Source organism: Balaenoptera borealis (assembly GCF_965194805.1).
Source record: "Balaenoptera borealis genome assembly, chromosome: 17".
Taxonomy (NCBI): Eukaryota; Metazoa; Chordata; class Mammalia; order Artiodactyla; family Balaenopteridae; genus Balaenoptera; species Balaenoptera borealis.
The window spans coordinates 894424-917303 of NC_138876.1; the positions used below are offsets into that span (position 1 = coordinate 894424).

The 22880-nt window shown below is 61.1% G+C and overlaps 2 protein-coding genes across 5 annotated transcripts in view; one reads left to right on the forward strand and one right to left on the reverse strand.

The window, feature by feature from the left end:
• Positions 1–7779, reverse strand: part of IQANK1 (IQ motif and ankyrin repeat containing 1) — a gene marked incomplete at its 3' end in the record, with an annotated part of 28054 nt that extends 20275 nt beyond the window's left edge. Inside the window, 2 exon segments of the mRNA XM_082363203.1 lie at positions 5132–5475; positions 6967–7779. Of these exon segments, the coding sequence (XP_082219329.1) occupies positions 5132–5443 (312 nt within the window). The 5' untranslated portion in view covers positions 5444–5475; positions 6967–7779.
• A 1347-nt stretch (positions 7780–9126) lies between these two features.
• FAM83H (family with sequence similarity 83 member H) lies at positions 9127–22819 on the forward strand. Of its 4 annotated transcripts, XM_082364019.1 has the most exons (6): positions 9127–9144; positions 16377–16838; positions 17782–17946; positions 18032–18156; positions 18383–21114; positions 22346–22819. In XM_082364019.1, the coding sequence occupies exons 2-6, from the start codon at positions 16392–16394 to the stop codon at positions 22348–22350; spliced, it is 3474 nt and encodes a 1157-aa protein (XP_082220145.1). In that variant the 5' UTR covers positions 9127–9144; positions 16377–16391; the 3' UTR covers positions 22351–22819. The 4 variants fall into 4 exon arrangements, with proteins under 4 accessions (XP_082220145.1, XP_082220148.1, XP_082220146.1 ...); XM_082364022.1 differs by lacking the exon at positions 9127–9144 and adding an exon at positions 12438–12680 and having other exon boundaries at positions 18383–22819; XM_082364020.1 differs by lacking the exon at positions 9127–9144 and adding an exon at positions 12579–12680 and having other exon boundaries at positions 15722–16838; positions 18383–22819.
• Positions 22820–22880: the final 61 nt, after the last annotated feature.

Consider the following 22880-nt stretch of genomic DNA (forward strand, 5'->3'; position numbering starts at 1 on the left):
TCCCGGCCCCCACGGGCTCCCCGACAAGCTTCTGGATCCTGATCTCCCCAACAGCTTCTCTTTCTTCCCGTGGTAAAGGAGATGGCTGTTTCTGAAAGGGTCCCTGTACCTCTATGTCCCCTTCTTGGTTTTTTTAGACTTCCAACAGCTGTTCAGCCAACTTTTATATTAAAATCCGTCTTTTAAATTTCGTTAGTCTCTTGTTTTCCTGACTGCACTCTGACAGGTACCAGAAGGTGCCAGGAAACAGACCCTAAGAGGTACTAGCATGCAATCTACTCAGTCATGTTTTTGTCCTTGACCTGGCACCGAGCTCCCTACCAATGGGAAATGAGATGCCCGTAATCCAGGTGAGAAGTGGTAGGTGTCACAGCAAACCAAATTCACACCTGCATCCTTCCGGGAGGGAGCCCACAACCCACCCCGGTGTGAACAGATCTGCCTCCCAGCCTCCCAAAGGGCCCTGTCCACTTACTAGAGTGACCATGCCCTGGAGGAAGGGCAACAGCCAGACTTCTCAGGGACTAACCTCCGGTTCTGAATCAATTCCAGGGGCCCCCAAACACCACTGTGGTCCACTAGTCAAAGTGGGGACTTACCATGCACAGGAGAAAATGGAATTTGGCTCCAAGTTCACATTGTATTGGTCCTGGTAGTTCTGCAGACCCACCCTATGGTTGTTTCCCTGGTTCCTAAATGTGTAAGTAAAAGATACATTGTCAGATGCCCTCTGGAGAGGCCCACGTAACAAGACCGAAAGCCAGCAAGAAACTGAGTCCCTCATCCAAGGTCCCCAAGGGAGCGAACCCTTCCCCAGTCGAGCCCCGAGGTGAGACCACAGCCCCAGCCAACGCCTGGTAGCAGCCTGTGAGACACTGAACAGAGGGCCCCGCTGAGCTGTGCCTGGATTCCTGACCCACAGAGACCACGCGGTAACACAACAGCCACTAAATCTGTGATCTGTGAAGCAGCGCTAGGTAACTGACACTGGTGCTCCCCCAGCCGAAGGACTTGCCAGGAGCCAGCAGGCAGAGCGGAAGCGGCTTCTCTCGCTGTTACGTCTAATGACCCACTGAAGGTATTTTTGTTTCCTCTCTCCATGACTCTGAGGTCTGCTGGTTGAGAAGTCTTAGTTCCCAGGATAGGAACACTTCCACCAGGTGACATGAAGATGGTTTGAATTGAACACTGAGACCTCTGCCTGACCACTAAATTAGCAAAGAAGGGAGTCACTGCGCTGACTGGGGTAATAGATTCTGACTACGCAGGAAGGTCAGTTCACTGCCCCTCACGCGGGTAAGGAGGACTGTCTGGAACCCAAGGTATTCCCTGGGGAGCCTGTCACTCACACATCTGATAGTAGACGTCAACGCAAAACTAAAGCAACTGAAAACAAACAAACAAATAAGCACCGATGACGATTCAAATCCTTCAGGTAAAGAGCCCAGACCAGCAGGTGTCCTAGCTGAGGGCAAAGGGCACATGGAATGGGCAGTGGAGGGAGGGAGCCCATGGTCAGTTACGGAGATGAGAACAGCAGTGGCTGTGTCTGTTTGTTCCATGTATTTGTATATATTGACTAATTTCCTTTTCCACTCTGTTTTATTCTCCTATATTTTATGTCAGGTTTGTTGGTGTTGGTAAGCTTTACAATTTTGTGTTTAAGTTTCAGGAAATCCAGGTTCCAGGTGAGACGTGAATGAATTTAAGGCGCAATTAATATCACCCAGGGATGTAGAGGCCCCAGGGACACTGTTTTCACTTTTTGGAAAGACAGTGAGACCATCTTCATCCACACCCAGGACAGTTGCACCCTGTCAGGCAGAAGCACACGCTGCCGCGTGGAAGCTCACACGCGTGGGAAGGGCGTGTGTGGAGGTCACAGCCCAGGGCCGAGAGCGTCGGTCAGCACGCCTTCCCTCTCAGCATCAAGCCCACCCTTCCATGGTCCGCTTTGTGCTGCTGGGGCCGCAGCAAACCACGCAACTCCTGTGCTAGCAGGGGGCACGAGAGGGGACCTGCAGGCAGGAGGTAGCAGAAGGACTCCGTCCTTCTGTCTCCTTGACGCACTCGTGCTGCCCCGGCAGTGGCCACGCTCGCCAGCATTAGCTGCTGGCTCCGCCCCAGAAAACGTCTCCTGCCCCTTTGCCAGAGGAGAGAGGTCTTTGTGAACCACGATGACCTCGCCTGAAGTCCCTAGGTCCCCCTTTGCTGCACGCAGGCCAGCAGTCAGTCAGGGGTCGGAGCAGGGGGAGTGGGGAAGTGCAGGTCGGCTGCAGAAAGAGGTGGACTACTTCCAAACAACGTTTGTTTGTTTGTTCTTACAGGAAATGGCTAATGTTAGCCTTGAAGCCTCCACCTGACTAGGACCCCTGGGAAGGTTCAGAGGGCACCCCTTCATCAAAACAATGGAAAAACACACCCGTGACCTCAGTGGTGGCTCTCCTCTGGAGGCTGGGCTGGTACTGGGGAGGCCAGATTCACTGCCCTAACATCAATGGGGTGACGGGATTCCAGAACAGAAGAGGCTAAGCAGCAGCACTGAACTCTCGGAGGTAAGATGGTATCGCGATAGGCAGCAGGCAGGGTGGCGGTCAGGAGGCCTTGACCCGGGGCGAGATGCAGGGCAGTCTACGGGATATTGCTCAGTTTGTGTAGTCAGAGAAACACCAGGCTCTGCCAACCAGAAATCTGACATCAGCCACTAGTGTCTAGTTCCCAGACATAAGTCAAGGTCAAAGATTCACAGCTCCTAGATTGAAGAAGATGCCAGATGCCCTTGGAGAAGGACCGTGCGATGCTTCTACAAGTGCTCTCCCAATGATGACTATTCTCCCAAGCCTTCCCTGGAGGGGTCGGTGGCCTCTGCCAGCATCCATTGTGCACTGGGAGATTGGGATTGACATATATACACTATTGATACTATGTATAAAATAGATAACTAATGAAAACCTGCTGTATGGCACGGCGAACTCTACTCAATGCTCTGTGGTGACCTAAATGGGAAGGAAAGACAAAAAAGAGGGGATATATGTATTCATATAGCCGATTCACTTTGTTGTACAGTAGAAACTAACACAACGTTGTAAAGCAACTACACTCCAATAAAAATAAAAATAAAAAGTCCATTAAAAGTATTAAAGAACAAATAAAAACAGTAAGGAATTCCTGGGACAACATCTAGGATAAGGCAGAACCCAAAGAGATAAGCCCAACATTCAAAGTTGCTTAATCCTAAGGGCATTTGCCAAATATCAAGCAAAAGCTATAAATCCAAAAAAAAAAAAAGAAGAAGAAACAATTGATAAGCGGGACTTCATTAAAATTAAAAGTTTCAGGACTTCCCTGGTGGCGCAGTGGTTAAGAATCCGCCTGCCAATGCAGGGGACACGGGTTCGAGCCCTGGTCTGGGAAGATCCCACATGCCGCGGAGCAACTAAGCCCATGCGCCACAACTACTGAGCCTGCACTCTAGAGCCTGGGAGCCACAACTACCGAAGCCCGCGTGCCTAGAGCCTGTGCTCCGCAACAAGAGGAGCCACCGCAATGTGAAGCCCGCACACCACAACGAAGAGTAGCCCCCGCTCGCTGCAACTAGAGAAAGCCCACGAGCAGCAACGAAGACCCAACGCGGCCATAAATAAATAAATAAATAAATTTATTTTTAAAAAAAAATTAAAAATTTCTGCTCCGCGAAAGACTGGGAGAAAACATTTGCAAAAGATACAAATGATAAAGGACTGTTATCTGAAATATACAAAGAACTCTTAAAGCCCAACAGGAAGAAAACAACATGATTTTAAAATGGGCCAAACACCTGAACAGACACCTCACCAGAGAACATACACCGATGGCACATAAGCATATGAAAGCTGCTCCATATCATCTGTCATCAGGGAAATGCAAATTAAATCAACAGCGAGGTACCACTCCACACCTATTCCAGACACTTAGGACGCCAGATGCAGGAGAGGGTGTGGAGCCGCAGGAACTCGCATTCATTGCTGGCGGGAACGCAGGGTGGTGCAGCCACTTTGGAAGACAGACAGTTTCTTATAAAACTGAATATACTCTAATGATTCGGCAGTTGTGCTCCTTGGTATTTACCGAAAGGAGCTGAAATTTTATGTTCACATCAAATCCACCACACGGATGTTTATAGCAGCTTTATTCATAATTGCCAAAACTTGGAAGCGACCAAGATGTCCTTCAGTAGGTGAGTGGATAAATAAACTGTAGTCCATCCAGACAATGGAATGTTATTTAGCACTAAAAAGAAATGAGCTATCAAGACACAAAAAGACATGGAGGAACCTTAAATGCAGATTACTAAGTGAAAGAAGCCAATTTGAGAAGGCTATAATACTGTATGATTCCAACTATTTCACATTCTGGAAAAGGCAAAACTATGGAGACAATAAAAAGATTGGTGGGGACTTCCCTGGTGGCGCAGTGGTTAAGAATCCGCCTGCCAGTGCAGGGGACACGGGTTCGATCCCTGGTCCGGGAAGATCCCACATGCCACGGAGCAACTAAGCCCGTGCGCCACAACTACTGAGCCTGCGCTGTAGAGCCTGCGAGCCACAACTACTGAAGCCCACGCGCCTAGAGCCCGTGCTCCGCAACAAGAGAAGCCACCGCAATGAGAAGCCCGCACACAGCAACAAAGACCCAACACAGCCATAAATAAATTAATTAATTAATTTAAAAAAAAAAAAAGATTGGTGGTTGTGAGGGATTGAAGTGGGTAGGAGGAATAGACAGAACACGGGGGAATTTTAGGGCAGTGAAAATACCCTGATACCACCGTGAGGGATACATGTCATTATACATTTGTCCAAATCCACAGAATGTACGACACCGAGAGCCCTAATGTAAACTATGGCCTCTGGGTGATGACGGTGTGTCTGTGTAGGCTCATTACTTGTCACCAGTGTCCCACTCTGGTGAGGGATGTTGATAATGGGGGAGGCTATGCATGTGTGGGGACTGGGTATCTATGGGAAAGCTCTGTGCCTTCCCCTCAATTTTGCTCTAAAAAAATAAAGCCTAAATTTAAAAAAACGAAGAAAAAAAAAAGATTTGAGGAAAACAGGTGTGGTGGGGCCCATCACATCTCCATTAAACTCACCTGTCTGGCCTTTGCGAGAAACAAATAACCGTGGAAGATGGTGGATGACAGGAAACTTACACAGGCAGCAGAAGCAATCAGGGCTGCCAGGCTGGAAGTGGCGTCTCCACTGCAGCAGATCCACACAGCCTCTGGCACTGTGGCGTGTAACGGCTGACTGGCCATGGCTTTCTCCTCCTGTCCGTGCCTGCAGAGCGTCCAAGCAGCAGGCCTTCCCTGTCCTGTCTCAGGACCACGGTTACTCTCTGGCTTCCTGTCACCATATAGTTCATAGGGACCGTGGTGGGCAGAATGGCAGCCCCCCGACAACATCCTTGTCCTGTTCCTGGGAGCCGGTGAATCCACTGTGTTACATGGCAAAAGGCAATCAAGATTGGAGATGGAACTAAGGTTGCCAATCAGCTGACCTTAAGATAGGGAAACCCCCCGGGATTATCGGAGTAGGTGCAATGTGATCACAAGGAACCTTACAAGTGGAAGAGGGGGACGGGGGAGACGCAGAGGGAGCTGTGACTTTGGAAGAAGGTTGCTGACTTTGAAGGTGGCGGAAGAAGCCACCAGCCAAGGAATGCGGGCGCCTCTAGGAGCTTGCAGAGGACAAAGACACAGATGGTCCTCTAGAGCCTGCAGGAAGCATGGCCGGCTTGCCGAGACCTCGATTTTAGCCCACTGAAGCCCACGTCGGACTTCTAGCCCACAGACCTGCAAGATAATACATTTGTGCTCTTATAAGACACTAAATGTGCGTTCATTGTTCTTATAGCAGCTACAGGAACTAATACAGGAACCTGGGCCATTCTGACAGTTCACTGATCCGGAAGTTCCAGAGGGTGGGAGATAAAGCCACGCTAATGAAGTTTTTAGGGTTCATAGATCTGGGACATGCCAGGTCACCTTAAAGGAAAAGATAAATTGCTACGCCTTGGACCTCCTTCCGTCAAGAAAGAGGCCCAGCGCTTGGCAGGCCTCTCAAGACTCTGGAGCAGCAAGTGCCGTATTCGGGAATAGCACCCCACCCACGTCCTGGGAGACCCAGAAGGCTAACGCTCAAGCCCAGCGGTCATGGCAGAGGCGTGGGCTGCCAGGCTGCCGGGCCAAGTGGCCAGCAGGTCTGATAAGCTGGAGGTATTTGTGGGGAGGAGGATGCCGTGTGGGACCTCTGGCCAACCCGCTTGGGGGGCCGCGGCACAGACTTCAGGCTCCAGAGCAAAGCTGTGCCTTCCCTGGTAGAACACAGTTCTGGGTCTGGAGAACAGCTCCCGGGATGCCATCGGCCCCAGTGGAGCCTGGAAGTCCAAGGGAGGCACCGGAGGCGGTTCGGAGCCGGGGTCAGCGGCCAGCAAGGCAGGAGGGAGAGAAGGAAGCCGGAGCACAGAGAGCCGTCCCTGGGGGTGGGGGCTTGGGCACAGGCTCAGCAGGGAGCAGTCGCGGGAGACCAGGCACGCGAGAGGAAGGCCGCGACGGGTGTGCGCTTTGGATGCGCTGTGGAGCTTGAGGACACCCAGGGGAGGGCTGGGATGCGCCTGAATGTGGGTCTGGGCCGCAGGAGGAAAGACTTGGGTAAAGATTCGGCTCTGGAGGCCGCTGCCGAGAGGCCACAGCGGAGGCTGCGCGCTGCGAGGACAGGGCCTGGGACCGGAGGGTGCCCACCGCCGTCCCCGGGGTGCCCGCGCCCCGAGGTTGGCTCCCGCCACGGCACGCAGAGCGGCCGGCGGGGCGGACCGGGCGATCACCTGGAGCTGGAGGCGTCGGGGAGAGGGGCTCCGCACACACGGCCCGGGCGCCCCCTCCCGCCGGCCGGCCCGAGAGCGCAGCCGGGGCCCGCGGGCTCTCACCTGTCGGGGCCTCAGGGCGCTCCTGGGGTGCGGGCCCCGTCGCCAGCTGGCGCCTCTCTCCCGGCTTCCCGGGGGCAGGGGGGCGGTCAGCGCGGCGGAGGTGCGGACGTGTACGGGCCACCGGAAGAGGGGCCGCGTCCCGGCTGTGCAGGAGCGGCCGCCCGCAGCCGCATCGCGAAGCCACCCCAACGGGGCCACGGCCTCCGCAGCAAACACGGCCTCCGCGGGGCGCCGCAGGGGGCGCCCGCGAGCGCCCGCGGGCAGGACCGCCCGGCACCTGGGGCCCGAAGCCCAGGCTCGCGAGCCGAGGTGTGGAGAGGCCTCCGGTGGGCGGACCCTCTGCCCGCCCTACCCCACCCCTAACACTGCCCCCCCCCCCGTGCCACTCCCTTGCGGGACGCCCACCCTGCTCCCCGGGGATGCTGGCTGTCGACCTCCCCGCCAAGCCTCTGGGGAAAGGGCTGAGCGGGAGGGGGTGCAGCAGGCAGGGCTGGGCCAGGCAAACCAGTCGAGCCAGTGTGACAGAGCTGGCTGGGATGGGGCCCTGGGCGTGGGTGTGAGTCAGCGGCCCCGGGCCCCGGGCTGGGGAAATGCTGGGGAGGAGTCGGTCCCAAGCCTCCCTCCCACCAGGAAGCGGCAGGTGGGGGGCACCAGCACTCAGGCTGGCCCTGCCCCTCCTCCCCCACTTGCGTCCCCAGGGCTCCCAAGGCTGGCCGGGTGGGGTCTCCTTGGGCCCCTGCGGGCTGAGCAGCCGGACCCCCCAACCAGGGCGTCCCCAAGAGCCCTGCCCCACCTCAGGGCAGGCCGGCTCTTCCTACCCCCCCATCTCAGTCCACAAAATGCCACCTGGGCCTTTCAGGGTCCACTTTCTTCCACCAGCCCCCGGCGCAGCCTGGCCCCCAGCAGGAGTCCACCACGAGGGGGCGAGTGGGTCCATCAACGCCACAGAATGCCCCAGACAAGCTTGGGCGCCCCAGGCTCCTCCGAGCACGCTGGCTGGGGGCTGAGGTGCTCAGCGTGGGCTGGGCCAGGGGCTCCTGTGGTAGTTGGGTTAGGATTGTCTGTGGCTGGTGAGCGTCTTGTCTGGATGGCCAGTGAGGCTGGGGAGGCGGCTCCTAGCCCTGTGGGCTGCAGTTGGAGTTTCCTGCGACCGGGGGTGGACGGGGTGGGACAGGGGTGGTGGGGCACTGGTGCCCGCCCAGGGCAAGACCAGACTCGTCGCTACACACAGCCGGCGGTCTGGCTGCCGAGAGTCACCTCCTCCAGTTTCTCTCAGTCTCCCTCCCAGTCTGGCCAAAGAGGCCCGTGCCCATACAGTCCTGCGCTGTGTCAGCCCATCAGTCAGCCTTCACGCCGGGTGAGCCACCGCGACGCCGAGTCCCTATAAACTGTCTGGCGTGGCCCAGCCTGCGTGCAGAGTGGGGCTGTGAGGCCCACAGGCAGATCCCAGGCCAGAGCCTCGGCGCTGTGGGCACCAGCCAAGGGGAAGGGCAGACACGAGGGGCTGCAGGAGCAGAGGGCCCACCTTCGTGGCCTCCCAGGGATGCCCTCTGAGCCCGCCTGATCGAGGCCAGCCAGCCGATGAGCCTGGGCCCCTGGGGAGCAGACACCTGGTAACACAGGCGCCAGATCAGGGCCATGTCTGGCAGACGAAGTCGAGCTCGCAAACCCCGGGCCAGGAGGACGGGCAGGGCACAGAAGACCACGGGCCAGCAGGGCCCTGAGGCCAAGCCACCGCCCCCTGCCCCAAGGGGCCCTCGGGACGAGGCAGGGGTGGCCCCTGAGGGGCACGTGACCGGCAGCAAGCTGGCTCCCCAGGAACACACCAGAGTGGCCAGACCAGAGCGGCCACAGGTAGCCAAGAGGCCGGAGAAGGCCACCGCTCTGGGGTCCGAGCTGGTGCCGGTCCCCGCTGCGGACGTGGAAGGCTGCGGGGCGGGCGGCCTCATGCCGGGCTGGGGCCCCGAGCCGCTGAGGCTCCGCGAGGTCCAGCTGTGCCTGGCCCAGGAGCAGCTGCTGCTGGAGGACCGGCGGCGGCGGGTCCAGCTGCAGATGCAGCTGTGGCCGCAGCAGCTCCGGGAGGAGCAGGCCTGGGTGCAAGTGGAGGGGCTGGAGCTGGCCATGGCCTTGGAGCAACTGCGGAGCGAGGGCCTTGAGGCGCTTCGGACCCAGGACCGGGTAAGGCCTGGAGGGGGTGTGAAGGTGCGGGAGGCTCCGGACAAGCCCCAGGGGCGTGGTGACCCTGCGAGCCACCTACAGGTCCTGCAGGGCTCCAGGAGGCCGCAGCCCGGTGGATGTGTACCGCGGCACACCTGTGGGCCCGCTTTCACGTCTGCGCAGTGAGGCTGGTGCCCACCACACAGGGCATGGCAAAGACCGCTGCACAGGAAGCCCTCTCGGGCTGGCCCGATGCTTGACAGGTAGAGGGAGCCCAAGGAGGGAGCTTGTTTAGGGAAACTGAGGCAGAGGTGTCTCTGCAGAGAACCCAGGCATCCTGGCCAGGTGGGCCGGGGCGGGAGCCACCCAGCACAGTGCTCGGAATGTGTGGGGTGAGGGCTGGGTCCAGGGCCCAGGTGGACAGTCAGCAGGTAGCAGAACTGAGGTCCGTCATCCCCCCTCCCTCCCCGACACAGTTTCCTGGCCCACCGGCCGGGCCTCCTGTCTACTGCAGAGCCTGTTCCTAGGGCTTGAGATGGCGGAAGCCGCACGTGGCGCCTGAGCCTGTCATCCTCGTTCCTGGACAGCTGCCGCCTCAGATGCGGCTGGGGCTATTTTGGGGAGCTAGGGGCTAATCTGGCTTGGTGTGAAGAGCAGTCGCCACCCTCCCTCCAGATCTTGGGATCTGGGAGGCCTCTGGGGTCCAGGCCCACTCCAAGCAGAGGGGCTGCAGCAGAGCAACAGGGTGTGGGGCTCTCTTAGCAAGCACAGACCCCAGTACAGGCCTGGGCGCTGGGAGGACCTGGAGCCGCAGCCTGGAAGGTGCTGGCAGCTTAGCAAAGAACTCAGATGAGTGTCGTGACGGAGAAGAAATGGGACTCAGAGAAGAAGGGTAACAATGGGTAGGAGTGGACATGGGACGAGATGCCCTTCCTGGCCCATAGCAGGACCAGGAGGCCAAGGACAAGCTGTCACGTTTCAGCCTGGAAGTGGCTAAAGAAAGGATGGCCTGAGGGAGCGGCAGCAGACAAGAAAAAGCACAGGATAGCCTAGGTGGAGCAGAGGGTCAGAGTGGACCACATGCTTAGTCTGAGAATTCCCAACATGAACTCAAGCCCTGCCCTGTTTCAGAACCTATATTCAGTCCACACGGGCCTGCTTCCCATCTCCATGTGTCCTAAAGCCACGTTCCTCTGAACACTGTCCCCGGGACCCCAACCCCAGTCCCAGCCCCAGGGGTACAAGACTCAGGGTCAGGGTCTGGAATGGACATCTGAGCTCTGAATTCTCAGTCTACCACACTCAAGCCTGACTCAGAGATCCCCTGAAGGCCATTCTCAGAGAGAAAGGTCTTCCCGGAAGGACTGTCCCTGGGTGGCTGCATAGCGTGTGTCACAAGTCAGAGTGTGAGCAGGTCGGGCGTCAGAGGGCTCACACTCACCAGCAGCGGCTCTTGGCTTGGCTCTGTGGAGGGACGTCTGCCACTTCCCTGACGCAGCTTTGGGTCCCCGCTTCTTACTGCTCCTTCTCCTGGGGGTGAGTAGGAAAGGTCAGGGAGGGTGTGGTCAGAGTGGCAGCGGCTGTAGGGCCAGCATCACACACTGGCTTGGACCTGTGTGGACGGACAGCAGGTGCCGAACTGGGGAACACAGGATCACCCCGACAACACAGCTTCCTGCCGGCTTCCTGGCCCACCCGCCTGCCCCTGGTTCTTGGGGTGTGTGTGCCCAGCGGCCTGAGTGGGAATGCCTGGCAAGAACATCTGGCCACAGCTTGTCCCCCTTGCCCTCATTCCCCTGGCCCCTCCACCCTGGCTCACCCATCCTCACCCCAGGGTCGATGTCGGGTACCCATCTCCCTGCTCCAAACTACTGGGCTGCCAGCTGGACCAGCTTCATCCTAAGCACAAGCCTGAGCCAACCCTGCCTTGCTGAAGCCTCCATGCCCCCACTGTCCCCAGCACCGCCGCCAGACACTGACAAACACCCCCCCCCGCCCCCCGCCCACACCGGGCATGCCCAACCCTCTCTCGTCTTGGCCTCAGCAGGTGGTGTTGTCAGGGCCTGGAAGCAACACCCCTCTCCCTAGTCCACTCAGTTGACCCCAGAATTCATTTCCTCGGGAGGCCAGCCCCAGGCGGTGGGTTCTGAGTAGGGATCTGAAGTGTTTGCGGGGGACGCTGGGGGGACCGAGGCACCTAGGGGCAGCTGAGGGCTTCCGTGTGTCTCTGTGCATGTGTGTGCACACATGCACACGGAAGGAGCATGTGGGGCTCAGAGTGCTTGCAGGGTCCCACGTCTGTGTGGGGGTCGGTAATGCAGGGTCCCCGGTTCGTGAAGGACTCTCAGTGCTCATGTAGTGTCCTGTATGTTGCAGGGTTCTGTGGGGGTCAGTGCATGAGGGAACCCCGTGCATGCAGAGCGTCCTGTGTGTGTGGAAACGGGCATGTGCCCGAGGATGGCAGGCGCAGGACTTGGTGTGCTTGTAGGGTCCTGTATGGATGCAGGGTTCTATGTGCACGGGGGGGTCCTATGTATGTGGGCGCTCAGTGTGCGTGTGGCATCCCTTGTGTGTGCAGGTCACTGTGTGCCTGTGGAGTCCCCTGCCCACAGGTGTGTGCAGAGGACCCCTGCAGTCAATGTCTGTTACGCATGAGTGTGGGCGTGCCAGTGGGGTCCAATTATGTGGAGGGGGCTCGGTGCCGGGATTGGTCTGGGAGGGGACTGGTGTGGGGTGGTGTCCACACGTGTGGGAAGGAAGGTCCCTTGGGTGCAGTGCTTTTCCTATACGTGTGTGAGGTCGGGGATCTGCGGTCAGGGTCCCTGTGTGCCCGGGGCGGGTCCCAGGTACTTATGGGCATCCGAGTATGGGGGCGTGTCTGCGCGGGCGTCGGGGTGGGGGACGTCCGGGTATGGTGCGGGGCCCCTGTGCTCACAGGTCCCCAGGCCCTGCCCTGCCCGGGGCTCGGCGCCGCCTCCACCGTCTCACCTGCTTCACCTGCCTTCCGCAGCCAGTAGGCGAGGCCAGAAGCACCGCCCCCCGCGTGGGGCTGGCCCGTTTCCTAGCGACTGAGCCGGAACTTCCGAGTCACCCTGACTTCCGGGGCGAGGGTTCAGGGGTCGGGCTCAGGGACCTTAAGCCTTCGGCGAACAGATGGGCGCCTGGGGGCGCGGGGCCCTGGAAGTCGGGGCCTTAGCGGTCTCCGGGGGTAGCGGGCCGGGGTGCCGGGGTGCGCCGCCGGGGGGCACGGCCAGGTCCGGGGCGCGGGCGGGGGTCCGGGGGAGCCGGGGCGCGGGCGGGGGTCCCGGGGGCGGCGGCGGGCGGGCGGCCGGCGGAGGAATGCGGGCGCGCCGCGGGTGGGGCCGCTCCGCCCCCAGGTGCTGCCCGGGCAGGCAGACAGCAGGGACGGCGGGCGGGGCGGGGGCGGGAGCGTGAATCAGGCCGCGCGGCGGGCGGACCGCGGCAGGGAGTGGCTGCCGGACCGACCGGACCGCGAGGCCGCTGGGCGGCGGTCGGCTCCTGCTGCCCTTGTCCCGAGACCCCGCGCACCTGGCCAGGTAGGGCCCCCTCCCCGGGCTCCAGCCGGGCGGGGCGCGCGGGAGGGGGAGGCCGCGGCCGGGCCGGCAGGGTGGGGCGGGGTCGGCGCCACCGGCGCCCCCCCGCGCGGCCTCACCTGGGCGGCCCGCCGGCCCGCACCTGGGTCGGGTCCTCGCAACCCAGAGCGGGGCGGTGGGAGCGCAAGCGCTGCCGCGTGCACGGGGGTCGGGCGGGTCTGCCCGAGCTGGGGACGAGGGGGCGCCGCGGCCGCGTGTGCCGGTGTGGACGCGGGCGCCCTCGCTCGACGCCGGCCCAGGAGGAGCCGAGCGGGGAAGAGGCGCCGGGCCCGGGTCGAGCCAGCCCCGGCTGGCCCGACTTGCTCCCGCCCTCGCGGCCTAGCTGGAGTCTGGAGAGGCTGCCGGGCCTGGTCTGGACCCTTCCCTGGGGCGCCCCTTCTAGGCCGCCATGGCCTGTGGGTGGCCCGAGTGGCCAGGGCTCAGTCTGGTTCACACCGTAGGGTGCAGGGGAGAGCGGAAGGCCCCGATTCCCTGGCGCCCAAGTCCCTGGACTGGGGTGGGTGGATGGGACACCCGGCCCAGTCAGCCTAACTCCCTGGGGTTCAGTAACCCCCTTTGGCCCTGCAGTGTGCACCGGAAAACTGCAGCTCACCCACTTCCAGACCATGAGCCTCCCCTGCCGGGATCTCACCCCCATCCTCCTCCCCTCAGCCTAATGCCTCTGTCTCCGTGGCGCAGGGTCCGTTCACCTTGTGCGCTCGCCCCAGATTCTTCCCTCCGGATGAAACCCCAGGCCTGCCCTGTGGGAAAGACTTCCGGTGGAGGCCTCTGGTAAGGGAGCCCACTAGAGCCCTGAGGACCGTGCCTGGAGGCTTTGACGCTGTGTCAGAGGTCAGAGGTCAGCTGCCAAAGCGCGGGATTCCTGCTGAGTCATCGGCCTGGGTGGGATAAGCGCCCCTCCCTCCCTTAGGGCAGGCATTTGGTAGGCAAATGTGAGGGGAGGCACGCTGCTGGCTTCTCCACAGCTGGCTGGGAGTGGCCACTGCCCGGTCCACAGTTCAGGTGTGTGCAGACCCATGAAAGGAAACAGGCAAAGGAATAAAGTCTTCGGGATCATGGGTATAGCTGTGTGGGCCAGGGCAGGGCCACCTGGCGGGCTCACTCACGACGGGCGCCCCTTCCTGACCAGTCCTGTCGGATGAGAAGGTTCCTTGCCCACCCTGGGATCCCCTGTCCCCCCCACTGCATGCAGCCTGGGCAGTTCGTATTGATTCCCTTCCCCAGTGAAGTAGGAGGGGATGACCTCCCTTCTAGCAGGTCTCCCCGGCTTGGGAAGCGGCACCCTCAAAGGCTGTCAGCGGAATAGCGCCTCCCCCGCTAGTCACATACAGTTGGAGATCACACACACACCCTGCTGTCAGATATGGGGGTCCCCCGCAGTGTGGGGGGTGGGTGGGAGGAATTGGGAGTTTGGGATTGACACATATATACTACTGATGCTATGTATAAAATAGAAAACTGATGGGAACATATCTATAGCGCAGGGAGCGCTGCCTAACGCACTGTAGTGTCCTAAATGGAGGGGATGTACGTATACGTGTCGCTGGTTCATTTTGCTGTGCAGTAGAAGCTAACACAACATAGTAAAGCAACTATACTCCAATAAAAATTAAATTTTAAAAAAAGACAGTGTGAGACACCCCCCCCCCCCCGAAAAAGTGTCATCACGTACAGGGTGAAAACCTAGTACAAACAGGCCCACACCTCATACCTGCGTGTGCGCAGCCGCAGTCTGGTCCTGGTACAATGAGGCCGTATGTAACCAGATACAGTCAGGGGACGGTGCCCCCTCTAAGGCATGGCAGAGCAGCTTTTCCTCAGACAGTCAGACCAAGTAGCATCTCCGCCAGGTGTGACTGAATGACACACGGGTATGCCCCATCCCCACCTCCATGTCACATTCAGTAGCCTGTCACCTCCCAGGGAAGGCAGGCAGGAGAGGTTCCCCAGGTCATCCTGACCCCCCAACTTTATCAGGCAACAGTTTCCAGCGGGCTATGGACCCCATCCAGTCAGCTTCGTCCAGCGGCACCTGCAGGGCGCGGGGGGGCGGGGGGCACTCTGGGTTATCTGGCAGAACCGCCTCCCCAGCCAGGACCGACGTTCAGGGAGCCACAGGCTAGGCAGGATCGGCTTCCCGCGGACCCTCCTTCCGGGCCAGGGGGAGGAGCATCCGGGTAGTTCAGGGATCCTGGGGAGATGGGCCCTGGGAGCCAAATAAAGACGCGCACCTGGCCTTCCAGGACCAATGACCGCTTTTACCCAGGCCAGGCCCCCATGCAGGCCCTTTGGAGGCAGGTGGGCTGGAGTGGAGCCAGTGGGGCGTGGCTGATGTGAAGTTGAGGTGAGCAGTGAAGGTGGAAAGGCACCTTTGGAGCCCAGGACGAGCCCAGTGGCCACAGCAAAGGGCTCTGACTTCCTCGGGGTGCGGCAGGGAGCCCGGCAGTGACCAGAAACTTGGAAAGGTTGCTGCTGCCACACAGGGCCGGGCTTGGCAGGGACAGGCCTCTAAGCTCCTGCCAGGATTACAGGCCTCGGGGAGGGCTGGTGCCTGGGGTGTGGCCCAGGGAGGTGTCTGAGATGGGATGGTGGACAGGGGCAGAGAGCAGGGGTCAGGGTTCGGAGGGCTGAGAGGTCAGCAAGTGGATTGTGGGGCTCAGAGTGTGTGACCCTGTAGGGCAGGTGCAGGAGTGGCCAGGGTCTGTGGATGGGGCTTAACGCTGCGTCCCAGGACAAGCTCTGTGTCCTGGGCCAGGTGTGCTATCAGGTCAACCCTGACAGCTGCATTGAAAAAAAAATGTTTTAATACAATTTTTAAAGGTTACACTCCATTTACAGTTACTACAAAATATTGGCTCTATTCCCCCTGTTGTACGAGGCATCCTTGGGCCCATCTTACACCCAATACTTTGTACCTCCCCCTCCCCCACATCTGAGTCTGCTTCTTTTTTATTATATTCACTAGTTTGTTGTATTTCTTTCAGGTTCTACATACAAGTGATATCATACAGTATTTGTTTCTCTCTGACTTGCATTGTACAGTGGAGGTAGCAGGCCTGGGAGGCACAGGGCGCAGCCCAGGTTCCCCCGGCACTGGGGGCAGAGACACACAGGCAGCGGCCCAGCTTGTCCAGCACTCACAGTGCCAGGGGCCACGAAAATGCATTCAGTTCATAAAATCAGAAGAAAAAAGTAAATTTAACAGTAAAGCCTGGATTATATTTTCTTTATTCCAACTATCATAAAATATCATTACTGTTTTCTTTTTTTTAATGGAGGAAGGGATCCACAGAGGCCATAAAGTGACCTGAGTGGGGTGTGTGTGGAGCCAGAGCCCCTGGCAGGAAGCTGGGGCACCAGATGCTCCCTGGCTCCTGGTAAAAGCAGGGGCCTGGCCAGTACAGCCAGAGCGACGAGAGACAGCTGGGATGCCTGTGTCGGGGCGTTCTTCTGATGTTCCCCCAGCTAGGGGGCATGCTAGGTTCTGGGGGTGCCCTGGAAGACCTCCAGGCACGGGCTGAACTCCACAGCCCACGCAAGGTCACTGACAGCCCCTTCTATGATGCGTATCCACGTGTGTGTGTGGGGGGGGGCCCAGAGCCCCTGCCCCTGTAACGCGTCTCCCTGCCCTTCCCCCAGCTCCCTGGCCCCGACATGGCCCGTCGCTCCCAGAGCTCCTCGCAGGGGGATAACCCCCTGGCACCCGGGTACCTGCCACCCCACTACAAAGAATATTACCGCCTGGCAGTGGACGCACTGGCTGAGGGCGGGCCAGAGGCCTATAGCCGCTTCCTAGCGTCCGAGGGAGCACCTGCCTTCCTGTGCCCTGAGGAGCTGGAGCACGTGAGCCGCCACCTGCGGGCCCCGCAGCACGTTGCCCTCGAGCCCCCCGAAGGCAGCCCTCCCAACATGGACTTCGATGGCTCCTCGGGCACCTACTGGCCTGTGAACTCAGACCAGGCAGTGCCTGAACTCGACCTGGGCTGGCCCCTGACCTTCGGCTTCCAGGGCACTGAGGTTACCACACTGGTGCAGCCGCCGCCACCTGACAGCCCCTGCATCAAGGATGAGGCTCGAAGGATGATCCGCTCTGCCCAGCAGGTGTGCTGTCAGGCTCAGCGGGCAGTGGGGAAGGGCAGCCTGAGCTGGACCTTGAAGCATGAGTAGGAGTGTGAGGGTGAAGGAGAAATAGCATGCCCAGCTTAGGGGGCAAGGGTGGGGCCAGGGCTGGCTGGCCAGGCCTCTCCAGGCTTCACGCTGCAATGAGGGCTCCCTGGCAGACTTGCCGGGTCATCAGGGGTTTGATTATCGCAAGCTGCAGACTGCACAGGTTTGCTTGCCCAGGGTCATGGCCAGTGCCCAGAAACTCAGGGGCTCTGGGGTGGTTGGGGTTCCTCCTTGCCTGGCTTTACTGTTCAGAGAATTCTCTCTAGTTCTGCCCTTGACCTAGGTGATGGCTTCTTACCCCTGTGCCCTCAGCACCCCAAACAGTTGGCAAATAGCAATGGGAGCCTGTTAAACCATGGACCCTAAGGCAGCAGGTTCAGACGCTAAAGACCCCTGCCTCTGCCCACTGCCCCCCGCCCCCCCCCGTGGGAACCCTCTCCCAGGGGCAGAAATGGAGCCTGGGGCTCAGCCCCGATACCTGCCCTGGGATCCTGGGAGCTCAGCCGTCTGTAAGGCAGGGGGGTTTTGGGGGCCTCATCTGCCTTGCCCCCTGCGCCATCAGGTCTCTCTGCCCTGGGCTGAACACGCACCCCTAGCTGAAGGACAGCCCGCCCCTAATAAGCTGCAGGCCCTGTGCCTGCCTCAGGCTCCATCATGGGCCACCTAGCAGACCAGCAGCCCCATATCCCCTCTGACAGCCCCCTTCCTTCTGACCCCCATTCCATGACAGGACCCCACTCTCCCCTGGGATGGGCTAGTGGCCATTGTTGACATCCAGAGACAACCTGCCCTGGGGGCGGGGGCGTGGAGGTATGGCTAGAGAATGGTGGGGACCGCGGAGGGGTCTGTCCTCCGTCCCTGATTCAACCCCGCGCAGGTGGTGGCCGTGGTGATGGACATGTTCACCGACGTGGACCTTCTCAGTGAAGTGCTGGAGGCCGCTGCGCGCCGCGTCCCGGTCTACATCCTCCTAGATGAGATGAACGCACAGCACTTCCTGGACATGGCCGACAAGTGCCACATCAACCTGCACCACGTGGACGTGAGTGACCGGAGGGCGGGGAGGGGATGGCTGGGAGGGAAGGGTAAAATCCCTCTTCAGAGACGTAACGCCTCTCCTGCCCCAGTTCCTACGCGTGCGCACTGTGGCGGGCCCCACCTACTACTGCCGTACTGGGAAGTCCTTCAAGGGCCACGTGAAGGAGAAGTTCCTCCTAGTGGATTGTGCCGTGGTGATGAGTGGGAGCTACAGGTGCGCCCAGCCCCGTTGCCCCCCCCCCCCCAGCCCCAGCACCTCCCCATTAAAGGGCCTCCTCTCCAGAAGTCCTCCTCCTGGAGCCCCTGACACAGCTCCACCCGGTCCTGCCGGGCCTGGGTCATTACTCGGCCCCGCCCCTTCCTTCCCCCCAACCCTGGCCCCGCCCTTTCCCCTGACTGGTCACGCCCCCTCCCCCTGACTGGCCCCACCCTACTCCCAGCTTTATGTGGTCCTTCGAGAAGATCCACCGGAGCCTGGCACACGTGTTCCAGGGCGAGCTGGTCTCCAGCTTCGATGAGGAATTCCGCATCCTCTTCGCACAGTCCGAGCCGCTGGTACCCTCCGCCGGGGCGCTAGCCCGCATGGACGCCTACGCCCTGGCTCCATACGCGGGGGCTGGGCCCCTCATGGGTGGCCACGTGACCGGGGCGTCGACCCCTTTCTCCTTACCCAAACGAGCCCACCTCCTGTTCCCACCGCCTCGGGAAGAAGGCCTGGGCTTCCCCTCATTCCTCGACCCCGACCGCCACTTCCTGTCGGCCCTCCGTCGAGAGGAGTCACCGCGGATGCCAGGGGGCGCCCTGGAGCCGCACGCGGGGCTGTGGCCACTGTCGCGGCATCTGGACGCCGAGGCCGGACCAGGCGGGGAGCTCTTGGGCCCGCGGGGCTTCTTTCAGGCGCGGCACCCAGAGATGGACGCCTTCAAAAGGCACAGCTACGCGGCTGCCGACGGCGCGGGAGCCGTGGAGAATTTCGCCGCTGCGCGACAGGTGTCGCGGCAGACGTTCCTCAGCCACGGCGATGACTTCCGCTTGCAGACCAGCCACTTCCACCGCGACCAGCTCTACCAGCAGCGCTACCAGTGGGATCCGCAGCTTGCACCGGCGCGCCCACAGGGCCTGTTCGAGAAGCTGCGCGCCGGACGCCCTGGCTTCGCGGACCATGACGACTTCGCGCCGGGCGCCGGGCAGCGCTTTCCGGAGCTCGGCCCGGACGGACACCAGCGGCTGGACTACGTGCCATCCAGTGCCTCACGGGAGGTGCGCCATGGCTCGGACCCTGCCCTCGGGCCCGGGCCCCGCGCTCTGGAACCGGCCGGGGCCCCACGCCCCAACCTGGGCCAGCGCTTCCCTTGCCAAGCGGTGACGAGGCTAGGCCCAGAGACTGTGCCCAAGCCAGAGCCCGAGCGCAGAGGCCGGCCCGAGGGGCGGGCGGGACTGCGGCACTGGCGCCTCGCCTCCTACCTGAGCGGCTGTCACGGTGAGGACGCTGGCGACGAGGGCCTGCCCGCACCCATGGAGGCCGAGGCCTATGAAGACGACGTGTTGGTTTCTGGGGGCCGGGTGGCCGCCGGGGACCTGCTGACCTCGAGCTTCCGTGCGCCCGCGTCTTTCCCGAGCTCCGGCAGCGGTGGTGGCGACGGCCCCGAGCCCGAGGGCCTGGAGGCAGGCCTGGCCAAGCAGGACTCTTTCCGCTTGCGCCCGAACCCGTTGATCCAGCGCAGCTCGCGGCTGCGCTCCTCGCTCATCTTCAGCGCGTCCCAGGCGGAGGGCACGGGCGGAGCCGCTGCGGCCACCACGGAGAAGGGGCAGCTGCCGCCCAAGGATCAGGTGGCGAGCGAGATGCCGGCGTCCGGTGGCGAGGCCGTGCGCTCTGCTGTCTCCACCAAGGTGGCCGAGCTCCTGGAGAAATACAAGGGCCCGACTCGAGACGCCGGCGGCGTGGGGGCAGCAGTCACGGTCGCCAGCCACAGCAAGGCTGTCCTGTCCCAGGCGTGGCGGGAGGAGGTGTCGGCCCCTGGGGGCGGTGGCAGCGAGCGCCGCAGCCTCGAAAGCTGCCTGCTAGACCTGCGCGACTCCTTCGCGCAGCAGCTGCACCAGGAGGCGGAGCGGCAGCCGGGAGCCGCCGCTCTCTCCGCCACGCAGCTGCTGGACACACTGGGCGGGAGCAGCGGCGGCGCTGAGCCGCTGCCCTCCCGCCTCCCCTCCGCCCGGGGCCGCTCCGCCTCCCCGCGAGGGCGGGACAGCCCCCCACCCGAGCGGCCCGGGGCGCACCAGACGCCCCACTCTGAGCCAAAAGGGAACCCCGCCTCAGCTTACCCCGAGCGGAAGGGAAGTCCCACGGCAGGGCTTCCCGGCCGCAGAGACAGGCCCACCACGGGATTCACCGAGCAGAAGGGAAGTCCCGCTTCCGCCTGCCCTGAGCGCAGGGGGAGCCCGGGGCCCCCTGTGCCGGAGCGCATGGGCAGCCTCACCCTCCCCTTCTCCGGGGAGTCTCCAAAGACCGGGCCCACGGAGGAGGCGCCTGGTGGTCCCATGGAGATCCTACGCAAGGGCTCTGCGCGGCTGCGGCAGCTGCTAAGCCCCAAGGGTGAGCGGCGCGCAGAGGATGAGGGCAGCTTCCCGGTGCCACAGGAGAACGGGCAACCTGAGAGCCCCCGGCGGCCATCGCCAAGCCGGGCTGACAGCACCGAGGCTGCCACAGGAGATGAGCGGGGCCCGCAGGCGCGCGTGGCCTCGGCCACGGCCAATGCCTTGTACAGCAGCAACCTGCGGGATGATACGAAAGCCATTCTGGAGCAGATCAGCGCCCACTGCCAGAAGCATCGCGGAGTCCCCGCGCCGACCCTGACCCAGAGCAGCCCTGAGCTGGGCCACCCACCAGCTGCCGGCGGCCTGGCCCCTGACATGTCCGAGAAGAACAAATGTTCTGCCATCATCCTCTCAGACAGCCTGGAGACCCAAGGCCGGCTGAACCGCGCGCTGCCAGCCAGCGCGGAGGAGCGCGACCGACTGCTGCGCCGCATGGAGAGCATGCGCAAAGAGAAGCGCGTCTACAGCCGCTTCGAGGTCTTCTGCAAAAAGGAGGAGCCCGGGGGCCCGGGGGCCGGGGAGGGCCCGGCAGAGGACACCAGGGACAGCAAGGTGGGCAAGTTCATGCCCAAGCTCCTGGGTACGTTCAAAAGCAAGAAGTGAGTCTCCTGGCCCACCAGCCCGGGTCGGGGTGCCGGCATCACGGTCAGGCAGAACACCTGGTCCTCAGCCAAAGCCTTCGGAACCTGGCTGAGCACAGCCAGAGCTTGGCTCCACTTGAGGCTCACCTGGTGGTCCTCCCTGCCTCTTGCCCCTTGGTCTCTCCTGCCTAGGGGCTCCAGCCCCTAGCTGCCCCCTGCCCTACTTCCCCAGTTCCCGCTCTTCTCACACCTCAGTCTCTGGACCCTCAGCGCCACCCGCCCTTCTTCTGCATCTGACTCCACCATTTCTTTGGGCTTCAGGTCCCCTTTGGATCACCTCAGGGACCCATCTCTCTGTGCCTCAGTCCCCCAACTTTCTGGGGGCCCGCCTCTGTGCCTCAGTCCCCCATCTTTCAGGGGGCCCTCCTCTGTGCCTCAGTCCCCCGTTCTCTGGGGTCCTTGTGTCTCAGGGTGTCTGTGTCTCAGGGGTCCCCTCTGCTCATAGCCTTCTGGCTGTGCTGCGGCCTCTCCTCTGTGCCTGGCAGCCCCATCCTCTCTCAAGGCCTCCCACCTTCTCAGGACCTGTCCTCCCCACCTGCATCCTAGGTCGCCGGGTTCACTTCCTGCCCTGCCCCTCTCCACCCTCCCGGCACCTTTCCTGGCGGCCCATCCCTTCAGCGTGGGGAGGGGGCCCCTGAGGGGCTGCCCTGTCGAGGACCGTGGTGCTGCTCCCACAGGGCGCTGGCGAGGAGCGAGCGCGCCAGGCTTTGCGGCACAGTAGTCAGGTGGGTGCTACCCTCACAAAGGTCCCTGGCAGACGCGTGTTCACAGGTGCCATCCCCAGCCGCGCCGCAGAAAGGGGCTGGATGTGGAGCTCTTGTTCTGTGAGGGCAGAGGACAAGGCGCAGTGGCACCTGAGCCCCAGCCCACCGCTCCGAGGGGTCTCCGTGCCCCGTGAGGTGGGAGTGGTCCTTGCCCTGCAGGTGCCCAGCAGACCCCAACTCCACCTTGTTCTGCATTCTTTCCACCTTTGTCACCAACCCCCCAAAAATCTGTCCAAGGTTCCCCACTTAGCTTTCTTGTATCTTTTTTTTACCTCCGGACAGTAGATCTGGAATGACACGTTTGGGCACCAAATGCTTAGAAAGCCTCCCACAGTAGGTGCTAGTACTGTTAAATTAGTGTTTGCGCTATTTCTTTTTAAATAGTTTTTTTTTTTTTTTTTTTAAGTATAAGGAACCCCAATTGCTCTGGCTGGGAAAGGATTTAAGGAACAAGACTGCTGAATGAGGCAGCAGTTCTGACTGAGCAGCTGGAAAAGGGAGGGGAGGTGGGGTAGGGGGACACCTACTCCCTGGCGGCTCACAGTCCGGTTACCAAAGCCACCACCCAGGAACCACAGCAGAGACTTTGGTTCGAATGGGAAAGGTCACTGGGGAGCCGGACAAGCTGGAGCATTTCTGGGCCTTGACGTGCTTGTTGACGAGTTTGGTTTTACCTGGCCTGGTGCACAGCTGTTCTCAGCAGACCTGGCCGGGCCTATCGCTGAGGGAGGCCCTCGCAGGAAGTGGAGGTTCTGCCCAGGGAGAGGCCAGAGGCCTTCAGAGCCTCCCGTCTGCATCCTCCACATCGTGCTCAATAAGACATCTCCTTAAATGTGATTCTGCACATTTTGGTGTTAAAAATAAAACAATGCACAAAATATTCCAGCATGTTCCCAAATATATGTGTGTGTGTGTGTGTGTGTGTGTGTGTGTGTGTGTGT